The sequence below is a fragment of the Salvelinus sp. IW2-2015 genome, linkage group LG16 (genome assembly GCF_002910315.2).
Source record: "Salvelinus sp. IW2-2015 linkage group LG16, ASM291031v2, whole genome shotgun sequence".
Classification (NCBI taxonomy): domain Eukaryota; kingdom Metazoa; phylum Chordata; class Actinopteri; order Salmoniformes; family Salmonidae; genus Salvelinus; species Salvelinus sp. IW2-2015.
Window position 1 is genome coordinate 8,884,033 of NC_036856.1, and position 20,293 is coordinate 8,904,325.

The 20,293-nt window shown below is 41.4% G+C and overlaps 1 protein-coding gene across 3 annotated transcripts in view; it reads right to left on the reverse strand.

The window, feature by feature from the left end:
* Positions 1–20,014, reverse strand: part of palm1a (paralemmin 1a) — a 75,859-nt gene extending 55,845 nt beyond the window's left edge. The window contains exon 1 of one of the 3 annotated variants that reach the window (XM_070447500.1): positions 19,596–20,014. In XM_070447500.1, the coding sequence (XP_070303601.1) occupies positions 19,596–19,600 (5 nt within the window). In that variant the 5' untranslated portion in view covers positions 19,601–20,014. Of the gene's footprint in view, positions 1–16,258; positions 16,310–19,595 lie in introns of those variants that run through there. The other 2 variants (XM_024003920.2, XM_070447499.1) reach the window with 2 other exon arrangements.
* Positions 20,015–20,293: the final 279 nt, after the last annotated feature.

The following is a 20,293-nucleotide window of genomic DNA, read 5'->3' on the forward strand; positions in this document are numbered from 1 at the left end:
ATATGCAGCTATGTATCTATTATCATATCTATGTACCAGATATGCAGCTATGTACCTATGATCATATCTATGTACCAGATATGCAGCTATGTGTCTATTATCTACCTATGTACCAGATATGTAGCTATGTATCTATGATCTATCTATGTACCAGATCTGCAGCTTGTGTCTTACTATCTTATGTACCAGATATCAGCCTATGTGTCTATGATTATCTATGTAACCAATATGCAGCTATGTATCTATTATCATCTATGTACCAGATATGCAGCTAGTATCTATTATCTATCTATGTACCAAGATAGCAGCTATGTATCTCTATCAATCTATCTATGTACCAGATATGCAGCTATGTATCTATTATCTATCTATGTACCTAGATATGCAGCTACTGTATCTATGATCTATCTATTACCAGATATGCAGCTATGTATTCTATATCTATCTATGTACCAGATATGAGCTATGTATCTATTATCTATGTACAGATATGCAGCTGTATCTATGATCTATCTATGTTACCCGATATTCAGCAATGTGTCTATGATCTATCTATGTACAGATATGCAGCTATGTATCTATTATCTATCATGTACCAGATTGAGCACTATGTATCTATTATCTATCTATGTACCAGATATGCAGCTATGTATCTATGATCTATCTATGTACCAGATATGCAGCTATGTATCTATTATCTATCTATGTACCAGATATGCAGCTATGTATCTATTATCTATCTATGTACCAGATATGAGGCTATGTATCTATTATCTATCTATGTACCAGATATGCAGTCTATGTATCTATGATCTATCTATGTACCAGATATGCAGCTATGTATCTTTATCTATCTATGTACCAGATATGCAGCTATGTACTATTATCTATCTATGTACCAGATATGCAGCTATGTATCATATTAGTCTATCTATGTACCGAGATATGCAGCTATGTATCTATTATCTATCTATGTACCAGATATGCAGCTAGGTATCATGTCTATCTATGTCCACACAATATGCAGCTATGTATTCTATGATCTATCTATGTAACCAGATTATGCAGCTATGTATCTATTATCTATCTATGTACCAGTATGCAGCTATGTTCTATTATCTATCTATGTACCAGATATGCGCTATGTATCTATTATCTATCTATGTACAGATATGCAGCTATGTATCTATTATCTATCTATGTCCCAGATATGCAGCTATGTATCTATGATCTATCTATGTACCAGATATGCAGTATGTTCTATGATCTATCTATGTACCAGATATGCAGCTATGTATCTATGATCTATCTATGTACCAGATATGCAGCTATGTATCTATTATCTATCTATGTACCAGATATGCAGCTATGTATCTATTATCTATCTATGTACCAGATATGCAGCTATGTATCTATTATCGTATCTATGTACTACAATACATATGCAGCTATGTATCTATGTCTATCTATGTAAGATATGCAAGCTATGTATCTATATCTATTAGTACCAGATAGCAGCTATGTATCTATTATCTATCTATGTACAGATATGCAGCTATGTATCTATGAATCTTATATGTACCAGATATGCAGCTATGTATCTATTATCTATCTATGTACCAGATATGCAGCTATGTATCTATTATCTATCTATGTACAGATATGCAGCTATGTATCTTTGATCTATCTATGTACCAGATATGCAGCTATGTATCTTATCTATCTATCTTGTACCAGATATGCAGCTATGTATCTATTATCTATCTATGTCCCAGATACTGCAGCTATTACTATGATCTATCTATGTACCAGATATTCAGATTGTTCTATGATCTATCTATGTACCAGATATTGCAGCTATGTATCATTATCTATCATTACCAGTGAGCTATGTTCTATTATCTATCTATGTACCAGATATGCAGCTATGTATCTATTATCTAATCTATGTACCAGATATGCAGCTATGTATCTATGATATCATGTCAGATCATCCATATGTACTACTATGTACCAGATATGCAGCTTGTATCTATGATCTATCTATGTACCGATATGCAGCTTGTATGCTATTATCAATCTACTGTACCAGATATGCAGCTATGTATCTATGATCTATCTATGTACCAGATATGCAGCTATGTATCTATGTATCTATCTATGTACCAGATATCAGCTATGTATCTTATTATCTATCTATGTACCAGATATCAGCTTAGTATCTATTATCTATCTATGTACCAGATATGCAGCTATTGTATCTATTATCTATCATGTACAGATATGCAGTATGTATCTATGATCTATCTATGTACCAGATATGCAGCTATGTATCTATGATCTATCTATGTACCAGATATGCAGCTATGTCTTATGATCTATCTATGTACAATATGCAGCTATGTATCTATGTATCTATATGTACCAGATATGCAGCTATGGTATCTATTATCTATCTATGTACCAGATATGCAGCTATGTATCTATTATCTATCTATGTACCAGATATGCAGCTATGTATCTATTATCTATCTATGTACCAATTATGCAGTATGTATCTATATCTATCTATGTACCAGATATGCAGCTATGTATCTATATCTATCTATGTACCAGATATGCACGCTATGTATCTATATCTATCTATGTACCAGATATGCAGCTATGTATCTATTACTATACTATGTACCAGATATGCAGCTATGTATCTATGTATCTATCTATGTACCAGATATGCAGCTATCGTATCTATGATCTATCTATGTACCAGATATGCAGCTATGTATCTATATCTATCTATGTACCAATATGCAGCTAGTTCTATTACTATCTATGTACCAGATATGCAGCTATGTATCTATGTCTCTATCTATGTACCAGATATGCAGCTATGTATCTATGATCTATCTATGTACCAGATATGCAGCTATGTATCTATGATCTATTCTATGTACCCAGATATGCAGCTATGTATCTAGTATCTATTATGTACCGATATGCGATGTACTCTATTTCTATCTATGTACCAGATATGCAGCCTATGTGATCTTGATCTAACTCTATTGTACCAGATATGCAGCTATGTATCTATTACTATCTATGTACCAGATATGCAGCTATAGTATCTATATCTTCTATGTACCAGATATGCAGCTATGTATCTAATCAACTATCTATGTACCAGATATTCAGATATGTGTCTAATGATCTATCTATGTACCAGATATGCAGCTATGTATCTATGATCTATCTATGTACCAGATATGCAGCTATGTATCTATTATCTATCTATGTACCAGATATGCTGCAAGCTGATGTGTATTCTATGCTCTAGTTCTATGTACGCAGATATGCAGCTATGTATCTATTATTCTATCTATGTACCAGATATTGCAGTATGTATCTATAATCTATGTCCGAATGCAGCTAGTATCTATATCTATCTACTGTACCGATATGCAGCTATGTATCTATATCTATCTATGTACCAGATATGCAGCTATGTATCTATTATCTATCTATGTACCAGATTATGCAGCTATGTATCTATTTCTATCTATGTACCAGATATGAGCTATGTATTATATCTATCTATGTACCAGATATGCAGCTATGTATCTTATATCTATCTATGTACCAGATATGCAGCTATGTATCTATATCTATGTATTACAGATATGCAGCTTGATGTACTTATCTATCTCACCTATCAGCTATCGAATTCATTATGTCCAGGCTAGTATCTCATTGATCTATATGTCACCAGATAGTAGCTATGTATCTATATCTATCTATGTACAGAATGCAGTATGTATCTATATCTATCTATGTACCAGATAGTGCAGCTATTATCTATAAACTAATCTATGTACCAGAAAGATATCAGATATGTGTCTACTGATCTATTCTATGTACCAGATATGCAGCTATGTATCTATGATCTATCTATGTACCAGATATGGAGCTATGTATCTATGGCTAAACAGCACTCTTTGAAGTGAGTTCAAACAGCCCTGAAGTGTCATGGCCATCACCAGTGACACATATGGCACGCATCAGCACATGACAGGGAGGGCGGGAACCAGCCCATACGACTCTAGTCTAGGACCTCCTATAGAGGCCCACCACTGGCCCATTACCCATTATCTGCTAGGCTAGCTGCCCAGGGCTGTGTAAGCTAGCCTGCTCATTAGCCTCAAATGTGTCTGTGCGCTAACCCTCGACGACATGACCCACACCACACTGCCACACTCCCCTCTGCTGCACGAGGTCTGCCCCCAAGGCTACGTTTGAATGTGTGTCACTGTGACTGAAAAATGACTGAGGGGGACTGGGACACCACTGGCTGGCATGACTGGCTTGATGATTACCCTTGTGGGCTGACTGGGATGAGACAACTTCTACTGTCCTTCTTTTAAGAGTGTCGGAATATTGTTAAATACTGTAAGTGTTATACTATATATACTGTATCTAATCATATGTTTATACGATTGGAATAGGTCAAATGGATGTTGAGAAGAAGAAAAGGAGGACCCATGCAGAGAAGAGAGGATAGGGAGGATGACAAGGAGTGGAGAGATGGCAGGGAGCGGATCAGTCTTCATGACTGGAATGTGAGCGAGGTAGAGGCTGAGGCAGAGAGAGGCTGAATAAAATAAGAGCACTATGTCAGCCTATCTGCTCTCCCAAGAGCTGCTCCATGGAATCTCAATACTTGGAAGGTCCGGCCCATATTGAATGGCACATGGTTGGCCATTAGCAGTGGGAAGAACACTCTGTGTATCTGTCAGCTTACGACTTAGAAGGGAAATGAAGAAGGATTTGTGTTGGTTAGTTTTGTACGTTTATCAATGGTCTGGTAAAGAAAATATTCGACCAGATGTCGAATAATTGCAAACAAAGAATTAAAAAACTAAATTAGGGATGTGCATGTTATTCGAATATTGAAGTATTCAAATATCCGAACGGTGTGAGTAGTCATTTTTGCAACAAAAAAAAATTCATTTTAAAGACCTATTTTAACACTGAAAAGGCTTTTTCTAAATTAAATTAAAATATCCATGTGACATTAATACATACAAGGATGTACCATGACATACCACAAACTTTCAATGTGGTTTTTATGACGTGCACAGTGCGCTCCCCATAAAAAGGCGGTAGCCTCCAAGTGTTTATGTTGGCCAATCAAAGCGGCAAAGAGGCTCAATGTGTAGCAAGTGGAGTGAGAGTTCACTAATGCAATGCAAGATGGAATAAAATTACAGAATTAAAAGTTAGCTAAATGAGGAGTAGGAGTAGGCTACAAAGAGCAACCAACAGTTAGGTTGTTGTTTTATCTGAATGGGGTTGGGGAGAATGCACAGCATGTGGCCTCAATTAGCCTAGCTAACTATAGTACTAGCTTCTCTAGGCTGCACCAGTCAAGACAGGCACTGTTATATGGGATGATAAAAAAACATTGTGGCTGCTACAAGTTAGCTAGCCTTGGCTGTAGCCGAGTTGCCATGGCGCTCTCTCTCCCTCCGTCTGCTTGCTCCCATCTCAAACACACCAACACGAGTGATTCATGCCAGAATTAAGCCCAGTGAAGCTACTGATGCCTCTCAGCATGTCACCTAACGTCTTCCTCGCGCCATAAAACACCGCCATGAATTAACATGGACAGTCAATGGAGACAAAAAATGATAGGCGTCAACCTGCCTACACGTTCCCGTCACGTTCATGTCACGTGACACGCTCAAGTCATGTAGACAGTGTTCTCATCGTGTACACATTACACTTACATGGTACGTGTCAGTTTACATGTACGTTTTTATTAAAGATCTCACCATGAACGCCTTACAAACGTCTTCATGATGTCTGCATGTACATGCTTTTAAAATTATGTTTAATTGGCAGTGTAATCTAATCAATTTAATTTGAAGCTAAAATAGGCCTATCACCTCTATACAAAAATATATTAGGCTAGTTGATTTGCAGCCAGCCACCATTACTGTGCAGAAAGCCTATAGGTGATATAGGCCGATTTCTCAAATAAATATGGACAGGATGGCTTCATCTGAGCCCTATTCAGAAATAGGAGGTAGGTTTACCTGTTTGACAGATGCAATCACTGTCACCATGCATTCCTTAGGCTGTATGCTATCAATTTCTGTGGAGGGTTTTATGTGTTATGGTTAAAAGTAGGGCTTGAATTGAGGGGGTATGTGAGGACAGGCAAAAACAAGGCTACCCCTTGTTGGTTTATAAATTGTGAGAAAAAACAACATTCCAGATTATATAAAAAGTGATCTAGGTTATAACAACAATTAACTCCACGATGCTTTCTGCATAGTCTACGAGACTATCGAAGGACATGCTCAGCCTCAACATGGGTTCATGGTGGGCCTATAGGCCTATCAAAATATTTAATTTGAAATTTAAAGCAAGTATCATTATCCCACAAAAAAACTGTGGTTGTTTTAAATGCTCTGGAATTTAGAATATTAGTGGTAGGCTATGCTTACAGCAAACAACCCAAAAAATTGTAGCGGTATGGGTCTATCCATAGACCAAACAGCTTAAAAGATACACCTCCAAAAAATTCAGGAGAGGGGAATCTCATTGAATCAGGCTATTTGTTTCAGTGCAGTTACGTTCTTACACATAACCTATAACCTGAACGGAACCTGAAAACCTCCCCGCCTATTTTGATCACAGATCATGACAAAGCCTGAACATTTCAGCTATATTTATCCTTGATTTAGCCCACTATCACCTATACAGTTGAGGTCGGAAGTTTACATACACCTTTACGTACACCTTTACATTTAAACTCAGTTTCACAATTCCTGAAATGTAATCCTAGTAAAAAATTCCCTGTCTTAGGTCAGTTAGGATCACCACTTTATTTTAAGAATGTGAAATGTCAGAATAATATTAGAGAGACTGATTTATTTCAGCTTTTATTACTTTCATCACATTCCCAGTGGGTCAGAAGTTTACATACACTCAATTAGTATTTGGTAGCATTGCCGTTAAATTGTTTAACTTGGGTCAAACTTTTTGGGTAGCCCTCCACAAGCTTCCCACAATAAGTTGGGTGAATTTTGGCCCATTCCTCCTGACAGAGCTGGTGTAACTGAGTCAGGTTAGTAGGCTTCCTTGCTCGCAAACACTTTTTCAGTTCTGCCCACAAATTTTCTATAGGATTGAGGTCAGGGCTTTGTGATGGCCACTCCAATACCTTGACTTTGTTGTCCTTAAGCCATTTTGCTACAACTTTGTAAGTATGCTTGTGGCCATTGTCCATTTGGAAGACCCATTTGCGACCAAGCTTTAACTTCCTGACTGATGTCTTGAGATGTTGCTTCAATATATCCACATAATTTTCTTTCCTCATGATAACATCTATTTTGTGAAGTGCACCCGTCCCTTCTGCAGCAAATCACCCCCACAACATGATGCTGCCACGCCCGTGCTTCACGGTTGGGATGGTGTTCTTCGGCTTGCAAGCCTCCCCCTTTTTCCTACAAACATAAAGATGGTCATTATGGCCAAACAGTTCTATTTTTGTTTCATAAGACCAGAGGACATTTCTCCAAAAAGTACAATCTTTGTCCCCATGTGGAGTTGCAAACCGTAGTCTGGCTTTTTTTATGGTGGTTTTGGAGCAGTGGCTTCTTCCTTGCTGAGCAGCCTTTCAGGTTCTGTTAATATAGGACTTGTTTTACTGTGGATATAGATACTTTTTTACCTGTTTCCTCCAGCATCTTCACAGGGTCCTTGTTGTTCTGTTGTTCTGGGATTGATTTTCACTTTTCGCACCAAAGTACAGTGGGGAGAACAAGTATTTGATACACTGCCGATTTTGCAGGTTTTCCTACTTACAAAGCATGTAGAGGTCTGTAATTTTTATCATAGGTACACTTCAACTGTGAGAGACGGAATCTAAAACAAAAATCCAGAAAATCACATTGTATGATTTTTAAATAATTAATTTGCATTTTATTACATGACCTAAGTATTTGATCACCTACCAACCAGTAAGAATTCCGGCTCTCACAGACCTGTTAGTTTTTCTTTAAGAAGCCCTCCTGTTCTCCACTCATTACCTGTATTAACTGCACCTGTTTGAACTCGTTACCTGTATAAAAGACACCTGTCCACACACTCAATCAAACAGATTCCATCCTCTCCACAATGGCCAAGACCAGAGAGCTGTGTAAGGACATCAGGGATAAAATTGTAGACCTGCACAAGGCTGGGATCGGCTACAGGACAATAGGCAAGCAGCTTGGTGAGAAGGAAACAACTGTTGGCGCAATTATTAGAAAATGGAAGAAGTTCAAGATGACGGTCAATCACCCTCGGTCTGGGGCTCCATGCAAGATCTCACCTCGTGGGGCATCAATGATCATGAGGAAGGTGAGGGATCACCCCAGAACTACACGGCAGGACCTGGTCAATGACCTGAAGAGAGCTGGGACCACAGTCTCAAAGAAAACCATTAGTAACACACTACGCCGTCATGGATTAAAATCCTGCAGCGCACGCAAGTCCCCTGTTAATACGCAGGCATGGTCCAGCCTGTCTGAAGTTTGCCAATGACCATCTGGATGATCCAGAGGAGGAATGGAGAAGTCATGTGGTCTGATAGACAAAAATAGAGCTTGTTGGTCTACTCCACTCGCCGTGTTTGGAGAAGAAGAAGTATGAGTACAACCCAAGAACACCATCCCAACCGTGAAGCATGGAGGTGAAACATCATTCTTTGGGGATGCTTTTCTGCAAAGGGGCAGGACGACTGCACCGTATTGAGGGGAGGATGGATGGGGCCATGTATCGCGAGATCTTGGCCAACAACCTCCTTCCCTCAGTAAAGAGCATTGAGATGTCGTGGCTGGTCTCTAGCATGACAACGACACGAAGCACACAGCCATGGCAACTAAGGAGTGGCTCCGTAAGAAGCATCTCAAGGTCCTGGAGTGGCCTAGCCAGTCTCCAGACCTGAAACCAATAGAAAATCTTTGGAGGGAGCTGAATCCGTATTGCCGCGACAGCCCCGAAACCTGAAGGATCTGGAGAAGATCTGTAGGGAGGAGTGGCCAAAATCCCTGCTGCAGTGTGTGCAAACCTAGTCAAGAACTACAGGAAACGTATGATCTCTGTAATTGCAACAAAGTTTCTATGTACAAATATTAAGTTCTGCTTCTTTGATGTATCAAATACTTATGTCATGCAATAAAATGCAAATTAATTACTTAAAAATCATACAATGTGATTTTCTGGATTTTTGTTTTAGATTCCGTCTCTCATAGTTGAAGTGTACCTATGATAAAAATTACAGACCTCTACATGCTTTGTAAGTAGGAAAACCTGCAAAATCGGCAGTGTATCAAATACTTGTTCTCCCCACTGTACATTCGTCTCTAGGAGACAGAACACATCTCCTTCCTGAGCGGTATGACGGCTGCGTGGTTCCATGGTGTCTATACTTGCATACTATTGTTTGTACAAATGAATGTGGTACCTTCAGGCGTTTGGAAATTGCTCCCAAAATTTGTGAAGGTATATCATTTTTTTTCTGAGGTCTTCTTTTGATTTTCCCATGATGTCAAGCAGAGGCACTGAGTTTGAAAGTAGGCCTTGAAATACATCCACAGGTACACCTCCAAATGACTCAAATGATGTCAATTAGCCTATCAGAAGCTTCTAAAGCCATGACATCATTTTCTGGAATTTTCCAAGCTGTTTAAAGGTACAGTCAACTTAGTGTATGTAAAATGTCTGACCCACTGGAATTGTGATAAAGTGAAATATAAGTGAAATAATCTGTCTGTAAACAACTTGCCAAAACTATAGTTTGTTAATAAGAAATTTGTGGAGTGGTTGATAAATGAGTTTTAATGACTCCAACCTAAGTGTATGTAAACTTCCGACTTCAACTGTATTTAATCTGGATTTGACAAACAATAGCCTGACTTCTAGGATCCTTTGACCTCTCCCCGCACCTCCAAATAGGCTAAATGTAGTCCAATGAATAAGGTCTGAATGTTTTCCTATTAATTTGCATAGGCTAACCATTGTGATTAATGATATTTACTATCTTCTGCTTATGCTTCATTGGTTTTCAATAAATGACTACTACTTAGCACCTCACCACGTTTTTGAGAGTAGGCCTATTCCTTGTAAAGATTATGTGTAGGCTATTGAGTATAAAGGCTATTGAGTATAATGAAAAAATGTCTAGACAAGAAAGAGGGGATGAGTGTTTGGCGAAGACGAGTAGGCCTATACGGGCATATAAGTTCCGTCTTCCTCCCGACAATATTCGTGCGCATTTGATGTTTCATTGTGTGAATCGTTTTTTCAGCTACCCTCCGTTGTTAATGTATTCATTCCCCGTTACATAGCCTGATCAGTTACAGTACCAGTCAAAAGTTTGGACACACCTACTCATTCAAGGGTTTTTCTTTATTTTGACTATTTTCTACATTGTAGAAGTGAAGTGAAGACATCAAAACTATGAAATAACACATATAGAATCATGTAGTAACCAAAAGGTGTTAAATAACCACGGGCACTCTGTTCACAATGTTGACATCAGCAAATTGCTCGCCCCACACCACGCCAACGTCTGCCATCTGCCCGGGACCGTTTATAACCAGGATTCATCCGTGAAGAGCACACTTCTCCAGCGTGCCAGTGGCCATCAAAGGTGAGCATTTGCCCACTGAAGTCAAGACCCTGGTGAAGACGACGAACATGCAGATGAGCTTCTCTGAGAGTTTGTGCAGAAATTCTTCCGTTGTGGCCTCCCGAGTGGTGCCGCGTTCTAAGGCACTGCATAGCAGTGCTTGAGGTATCACTACAGACTGGGTTCGATCCCGGGCTGTGTCGCAGCCGGCCGCGACCGGGAGACCCATGAGGCGGCTTACAATTGGCCCAGCGTCGTCCAGGTTAGGGGAGGGTTTGGCCGGCCGGGATGTCCTTGTCCCATCGGGCTCTAGCGATGCCTGTGGCGGCCCGGGGCCTGCAAGCTGACTTCCATCTCCAGTTGTACGGTGTTTCCTCCGACACATTGGTGTGGCTCGCATCCGGGTTAAGCGAGCAGTGTGTAAAGAAGCAGTGCGGCTTTGCAGGCTGGTGTTTCGGAGGTGTTTCGACCTTCGCCTCTCTCGAGGCCGTACTGGAGTTGGAGCAATGGGACAAGACTGTAACTACCAATTGGAGAGAAAAAGTGGTAAGAAGTTAAAAAAACTAAGAAAAAAAAAAAATTCAGTTGTGCAAACCCACAATTACATCAGCTGTCCAGGTGGCTGGTCTCAGACGATCCCGTAGGTGAAGAAGCCGGATTTGGAGGTCCTGGGTTGGCGTGGTTACACGTGGTCTGCGGTTGTGAAGTCGATTGGACACACTACCAAATTCTCTAAAATGATGTTGGAGGCGGCATATGGTAGAGAAATGAACATAAAATATTTTATTTCAGCTCATGAAACATGGCATCAACACTTTACATGTTGCTTTTATATTTTAGTTCAGTGTATATCGCTGTTCATTGTCTATTTAAGAGCTAGAGAGAGGAGGAAGAGATAGGCGAGTTGCCAGCAGATTTGAGTGAATTCCAAGAAGGGAACAGTGAAATGTCAACCTCAGTTTAGGCTATCCTTGTCAATAAGTGGTTTCACAGATTTAGATAATGCACTCAAATTAAAATGTAGGCCTAGTGTCAACATTACCACCCATTGCTTCACTAAAATTAATCAACGGCTGATAGGCTATGGATGTTTCTATTTTCTAATGGTTGTCAATTTCATCTTCATATAGCCTATATCATAGCTGTCTCTATATCTTCCCCTTTATTGATATGATATGCTACATTGATTTAGCATTATCCTATAATGTAGACTCATTTTTGATATCCGACAGAAAGGATTTGAAGCTAAGACTAGGTGTTTTGGGGGGGAAAGGAGAAATGTGATTTGCTTATGTCTGAGAGAGATGGCTGCAGACGGATTTGATTGATGGTCCTTTTAGGTGGGTGGGTGTGCGTGTGAGAGTTTGCTAATTCTCTCTATGTCCATTCAGAAAGTTTCCTAAAATAGGCCTAACCTGTCTGGCCTTAAATCTCTTTCATCAAAACTCCGACCTTGTGGGGGTCCAGAGAAACTGTACATGCCAGTGATGCTTATCATTAAATAAACAACGTTCTAGTATGCCTAATAGCCCGGCTATAACCACTTGATCAAGGCTATAACCACTTGATCAAAAGTTGCAATTTCAGTAATATAATAATGAAGATGTTGATTTGAGGAGGGGAAAAGATGGCAACTATATATATGCTAGATATATTATAGATAGGGCTACAGTGGATTGATGCATAATTACTACTGGAGTGCATAGTTGCCATGGTGTTTACATCAAATACAACATGTCCCCCCCCCAAAAAAAACGGAATAGGCAGTTGCCAGCAGTAGGCCTACCATGTAAAAGGAAGACAGCTTCGTTTGAACCTAAAATATATAAAAAGTAGAATTGAAATTCTGAGTAGACCCTCCCGCGGTTGAGAGGCTTACGGAATTATAATAGCCTGCCGATGAACAATATAGCTCAATACTATTTTTAACCTAAGATAGACCAGAGCCTGTCATGGGCAGAACAAGCAAGGTGGGCAGAGCCAAGCAAGAGCTAGCGAGATCCTATTGGCACATTCTAGCATTTATTTGCATATTTCCGTAAGGGAACGCCTAATCTGGGAAGTGAGTGTGGGCAATAACTAAATTCGCCCTTGCACTCCTTCTAAACTATGCCATTTTTTTTATTTGGCAAAGGGTAAAGTCTGCAAAACATATTCTACTCTGTTACAGATTCTAGCTGTAACGGTAGTCGTCATATTCCTCCTCCTCAGACGAGGAGAGGAGAGAGGGATCGGAAGACCAATGTGCAGCGAGGTATGTAGACATCATGAATTTATTAGACACGACGAACACTGAACCGAAATACACTTGATAAACTACAAAACAAAATACCGATGTAGACAGACCTGGACACGAACTTACATATAACGTGAAGAACGCATGAAACAGGAACAGACTACATAAACCGAACGAACAAACGAAACAGTCCCGTGTGGTGCAAACAAACACAGACACAGGAGACAATCACCCACAAACAAACAGTGTGAACAGCCAACCTATATATGGTTCTCAATCAGAGGAAACGTCAAACACCTGTCCCTGATGAGAACCATAAAAGCTAATTACAAGTGACCTAAACTAGAAACACAAAACATAGAATGCCCACCCCAACTCACGCCCTGACAACTAAACACATACAAAAATAACATAAAACAGGTCAGGAACGTGACAGAACCCCCCTCAAGGTGCGAACTCCGGACGCACCACCAAAATCTAGGGGAGGGTCTGGGTGGGCATCTGTCACATGGTGGCGGCTCAGGCTCTGGGCGTGGTTCCCATCCCACCATAGTCAATCCCCGCTTTCGTATCCCCTCTCAATGACCACCCTCCAAATAAACCCACCTAAATTAAGGGGCATCACCAGGATAAGGGGCATCACCAGGATAAGGGGCAGCTCCGGACTGAGGGACGGCAGCTCCGGACTGAGGGACGGCAGCTCCGGACTGAGGGACGGCAGCTCGTACTGAGGGACGGCAGCTCCGGACTGAGGGACGCAGCTCCGGACTGAGGGACGGCAGCTCCGGACTGAGGGACGGCAGCTCCGGACTGGCTGACGGCTCTGGCTGGTCTGGCTCGCTGACGGCTCTGGCTGGTCATGGCTCGCTGACGGCTCTGGCTGGTCATGGCTCGCTGACGGCTCTGGCTGGTCATGGCTCGCTGACGGCTCTGGCTGGTCATGGCTCGCTGACGGCTCTGGCTGGTCATGGCTCGCTGACGGCTCTGGCTGATCCGGTCTGGCGGAAGACTCTGGCTGATCCGGTCTGCGGAAGGCTCTGGCTGATCCGGTCTGGCGGAAGGCTCTGGCTGATCCGGTCTGGCGGAAGGCTCTGGCTGATCCGGTCTGGCGGAAGGCTCTGGCTGATCCGGTCTGGCGGAAGGCTCTGGCTGATCCGGTCTGGCGGAAGGCTCTGGCTGATCCGGTCTGGGGCAAGGCTCTCGGCTGTTAGCCGGTCTGGCGGAAGGCTCTAGCGGCTCCTGTCTGGCGGAAGGCTCTAGCGGCTCCTGTCTGGCGGACGGCTCTGAAGGCTCATGGCAGACGGGCGGCTTTGCAGAGTTGCCAGCCAGGATCTTCCGAAGCCGCCAGCCAGCCAGGATCTACCAGTGACACTGAAGCGGATATTGACAATGGTGGAGTGGGGGCCACGTCCCGCACCCGAGCCGCCGCCATATTAAGGCCCACCCCGGACCCTCCCTTTATTTGTCAGGTTTTGCGGTCGGAGTCCGCACCTTTTGGGGGGGGTACTGTCACGCCCTGGCCTTAGTATTCTTTGTTTTCTTTATTATTTTAGTTAGGTCAGGGTGTGACATGGGGTATGTTTGTGTTTTTGTCTTGTCTTGGGTGGTTGTAGTGTCTAGGGGGATTTGTTAGAGTGTATGGGTTTGTGTTGAGTGAATGTTTCTAGGGAAGTCTATGGTTGAGTGAATGTGTCTAGTTATGTCTATGGTTGCCTGAGTGGTTCTCAATCAGAGACAGATGTTTTTCATTTGTCTCTGATTGGGAGCCATATTTAAGGTGGCCATAGGCATCATGTATTTGTGGGTAATTGTCTATGTTGAACGTTTGTTGCTTTTTGTGTGCACTAACGTTTATAGCTTCACGGTTGTTTGTTGTTTTGTATAGTTTGTGTAGTGTTCGTTTTCGTGTTTTTCCTCTTCTAATAAAAGAAGATGTTCTTTTCACGCGCTGCGCCTTGGTCCTCACTCTCTACCTTTGACGATCGTGACACTAGCTTTGGAAACAGAAAACTGCATTGAGATCAAATGTTTAATCAAGGAGAAAATTTGCTGAATGTCGGCCAAAATCAATCTCGCCCCCTCTTCCCCCACTGCCGGCCACTGGGATTCCTTTCATCACCATATTTAGTAGTGAGTGGAAACGCCAACCGGATGCTTCACATTTATACAACCGGTGAAATATCTGTCTCATTGTGTGGGTGTAGTGTTTGTAAGGCAAGATGGAGGACAGGCTGACTCTTGTCAGAGATCGCATTTATTTTGGGAGATTGTATAATATTACCTTTTCATTCAAGACAGGATAAATATATTGTTTCAGGTGATAATAAAACATGTTTTGTTAAGTTACTTCTTCCTCAACTTGTTTTTACAACTTTATAGCAAGTCAAGCTAGCTTGCACAGCAGAGCAGCTAGCTAGCTAGCTAAAAAGGTTAGCTTGAAGATACCACTAGTAGCTAGCGACCTCCACCTAATAAAAATCATTTTTTTAAAGTCGTTACCATCACAATAAACTTAAATCGGAGGCAACAGTRATATAATCTAATTGGCTTAAAAGCCAATGTGTATTATTTAACATTACTATTAAAATAGTACTCACTTATAGGAATCGGTAATTGTTTGCAAGGTGCTAGCTATCACAAAGTCATCGCCAAAAACCAAATGTTTGTCTTCTTCTGTGGTTTGCTAACTTCCTGTTCTTCTACGGACTCTGGCTGGACTGAAGACGACGCAATGTTTGGAAAATGTCAAAGTATCCGTCTGGCAACGAAGTCTTCAACCACAAGGGGGCATTGCAATTCCACTGCGTTGTGGACATCCCTATTGAAATAGATGACATCCGGTGCAACGTAACTGAGTGCTTATGAGTAATGTGACACCTCATGTCAACCAGATGCATCAAGCTCTTTGCGTTACGGCGGAAGTCATTCATTGTCAATGCAGCAGTCCGCAATGCTACGTTGGGGATGTTACACTAGGCTGCTGCGCTGTGTTCTGTGTACCTGCATGCATTCAATCTTTTTAACTGCGTGTTGCTTTACCGTGCGGTGGTACAAACGGAAGTACACACACATACCTCAACTAGCTAGCTTTTAGCTAGTCGAAAAGCGAAGCACATGTGCATCAAGTACAAAAAATGCGGGCTAGACATCCAGCAAAACAAAACGCATATGCATCTGGTGGACATCGGGCGTGAACGAGGCTTCCGATGCTCAATGGTAGGCAACAACATAAGACACAGGGGTCACGCAGACGTTAGCCAGGCGGTGGTATCACGACAAGTCAGTCAGACATTCAATGGTAGGCGACAGTAGCTCATTCGGCTCTTTTCACCCACAATACTCACCGCCCCCTCTGCAGCTGCAGCAATAGAGTGCCAGCCTCTCTCCCTCGCTCAGCAGTGCTTAAAAAAAACACATGTATTTCGAATATCCGGACATCCAAACAAAAATGTAAGATACTATTCGAATAGTGAAACTCCCATCCCTAGACAAAATCAACTCAAATTGGATTTAAACGGAGATGTTTCTCAAGTCCATGGCTCCATGATGGATATCAAACATGCACTCTGTATGGTACGTGTATGTTGCACTATATTCTCTTATAACGCAGTTTTACTCACTTCCTCTTTCATAGGAGCCTACTGCGTAATTTCAACTTCAATTCATACACTTGTGCTCTACTTTACTAGTGGCACCTTCAAAACGTGGAACAATAAACACAAATCTTAATATCAATCAATAAAATAGGTCTACTGTGTTAAACATGATATATTTAGTGTTCAAAATTGGTATGTATTATAAACAATAGCATTCTTGAGGATGTTGAAGTATGTCAGGTGAAACGAAGGTGATGGGTAGTCAGATGGAAGCAATGTGGGCTATGAAAAAGAAGAAGAATCATTGTAACAATGCTGCAACATCACTGTAACATTGTAATATTAGTGGGCTCTTAGGCCTGCAACAATGGAAGATGGTCATGGTCCCCTATTGCCCATTGTATTTTCATGTATACTTTTTATATTTTGTTAACCTCACTGTAAGTCAGTCATGGATACTTAAGGATAGATGGAAATGTACAGAATGGTTACATGGAGGAAAGTGTGGGAGATCGTGCTTTTTCCATTTCAGGCGAGGGGAGGGTTTAGTATTTTTTTTWAAATCTAGTCCAGGGGAGAGTCATGTAATTTGTAATTGATGAAATTTCAATATTTCTCAGTGTTTTAGAATTAGTTGCTTATTAGGCTAAATATCAATGTGTGCCAGATGCCGCCCCTCATCTCTGATTCTCCGCTGGGCACGCAATATCAAGTGCGCCTATAGGCTATTTAGTGTGGTCTCAATCAAATTATCCTTAGCCTATAGGCTATGAAGTGCATGCTCAGAGACACAAAGAGCAAAGTTAGATTTCTAAAATAGCTGCTGGTATGGTGTACATACAACTAGGCTGCATTACACACTGCAATGGATATTCCAACCCTGAGCCCATGCCTGCTCTGCTCTTGCTGATCAAAAACTGCCTAACCAATGTCTGTGCTGTGTAGGGCTACTGTGGCAGTTCAGGAAGTGAGTCAAAGGCTTCTTCTGAAAATAATAATTTATTAGGCCTAGTCCAAAAAATGCACTTGCTCGTGGACTAGCCTATAACCTACATGTATGTTATGTTCAGTTTGAGGAGAGCGCAGAGATGAGAAGGAGAACCTGAGGTCAACTTTGATAGCTTGCTACTACTATAATTAATTTGTATTAAAAACAACATGTGTCTTGCCCATGATGGTTGAAATGAATTATGCCTACTGGAATGAATTTGCCTACTTTCAGCACCATGAGCTGTCCATTTCCAATTGATTGTGTCACAGCTGCTGCTTCAAGTTTCTTGAATCTGGTTTATTGTGAGGTCAACAACTCTGATAAACACATCTTCATTTTAATTAGACTTCACAAACAACGAGAGGGCTTTGTGTTGGAGCCTATTTCTTCCTATTTCAGAAATAAGTAGTAGGCCTACTTGTTTGACAGACGAAATTAGGCTATAGGCTGCTATATCCAGGTAGGCCACATTTTTTGAAGTATCATGCTCAGATTCCTAATGACTTCTCAGATTGAATTACTTGCAAACAGGGTCAGCTTCGTTGCAAACAAGTCACACTTACTTGGCATTGGCGAAATATGATAAGATGAACACGGGCCTATCTTTCTGTCCATTCTTAGCCTGTTAACAAAAGATTAAGCTAATACGTAAAATGACGTAGCATCGCATGTAATGTTTATTAAAGGCATTTTTTCTCGAACCTGCAAATAAAATCATAGATTCATGCAATGCTTTTACTATAAAGGAGAGCTTTCCATCCTTATTATTGTCCACGGTGGTCTGCGAACCCACAACCTTCAGTTCCGCAGTCTTGTGTGCTAGCAAAATTCCTGCACTGCCATGTAATGCTTACAGGATGAAGAACAGTTTCTAAAACTGCATTTCTAAGGCTCTGGTCTGTCCAAGAATTGAGGGTAACGGTAGATATGTTCTCTACTATCCACTTACTTTGTATAGAAGGGGTCACTTGTTTTTTTTTTTCAATCGTTCGGGGACGGTTTAGGTTATATACATTTTGCTGAAGGGAGTGCCATCCATTTTCATTTCAGAGAGGTCCGATTTTCTCCATGTAACCCTTATTGTAAATAACGTTCACTCCCGTAGTCAGCCATAATGACAAAGTAATGACATGTTTCCTATAACACCTTTCTGTGTCTATGTAGGCTACACTAACGCAACCGCATCAGCTCACTCAGCCATGCTGGAACACCCCATTTCTGTCAACACGGGAGAAAATGAAAACCCGGCTCCTACATATGCACGCCCCGGCTCCTACACATGCATGCGCACCCACCACTACAATTAAGAGCAGGCACGGCTGGCTGGTACCGTTGTCTCGCGCTCCCTCCTATTTCCAAATAGCACGACATGCACACCGCTGGACTATGACATTCAGGATCCCCCATATGCGGCGCGCTATTCAGGAACATGCGCAGCATGCATCACACGTTCCCCATATTGATCCCCCAAAAGACAAACTGAGCCTAAATCGATAGGTCATTTACAAATAGTCGTTATGGTTGACCATTAAAATCCACGGTAGGCTAATTACACGTGCAAATATAGTCGGGAGTAGTTATTCTGGACACATGTTTAATTTCACATAAATCCCCAGCTGTTGTTAGAGGATATTCCTTACATAGACTGCCGATTGACCATGCGGCTTTGCCCTGTCTAGATATAGGTCCAGTATTTTACAGCATAGGCGCACATTTTTAAAAAGCCTTGATGTCATGCCCAACACTGAGCACTGAAGAGAGGACAAATAAATGCGATGCAAGTTGAAGTCAATAACATTACATTATCTTTTGTCTGCGTATTGGCGATGTTTTAATGTTGACTATAATCTAAATATTAACTTCGCCTATTAAACATCCTTTCTTCACTGTTTCCAAAAAATCAATCCCTCATTTCACCCCCCAAAAATACCTACAGTGCAATTAGCTCGGCTACATATTCTTTCCCTTTTGCAGGTGTGGCAACCGGGGCGAAATCGTTCAAATTGAGCCAGAACATTCATTGTCAGTGCATAAAATACCCTAGTCTATACAATAATAATAGGCTACATGCAGGTAAGTCAAAAGTCTACTTACTCCATGTTTCACCACCGTCCCGTTTCACCAACTCTGCTGTGTTCGACTGAAATGTGTATTTTGCCTTTAATGTCAAGAAGAGTAGTCTTCCTCCGTAGCCCACTACCATCAATTTCGGTCTACGGACCCCCTCCCCTTCATTCAGAGCTGCAAAGTCGAGAAATCGGCAGTCCCTCCCCTGTAGCTGGCTTTCGTGGGGAGCAACGKGCTTACAGCAAATTTGCCAAAAGACTACCCTTTAAATCAGGGCCCAAATAATGATTTGCCTTTGCTAATGGGTTCAAAATAACTTCTATATTTTCCACATCCGTGCTCCCACCATTCCCTGTTTTAGGATGATTTCTTTTGTTCAATTTCTGAGCTCATACCGCGCAATGCTGTATCATCTGTTCGCAGCGCCCGCGAGTTAGGTGAGGCGTTACGCCCCCACATGGATAGAAAATAAGAAAATAGTGTAGGCATAGAATCGATATAGCTCTGCTAGAATTCTCACACTGGACAGGACACGTCAAGGAATGTATTATTTAGGAGACTCATGTTATTTAATTTGACTAATAGGGTCTCAACTTCTATAAGCAATATGTTCATGCTCACTGCAGATACCTAAGTCTGGGTATCAGTCTTTTTAGCTATTCCACTCCTTGAATGTAATAGTTGAACTGAGATGGCAACCAGGCTAGCAGATACCTTTTCCATAG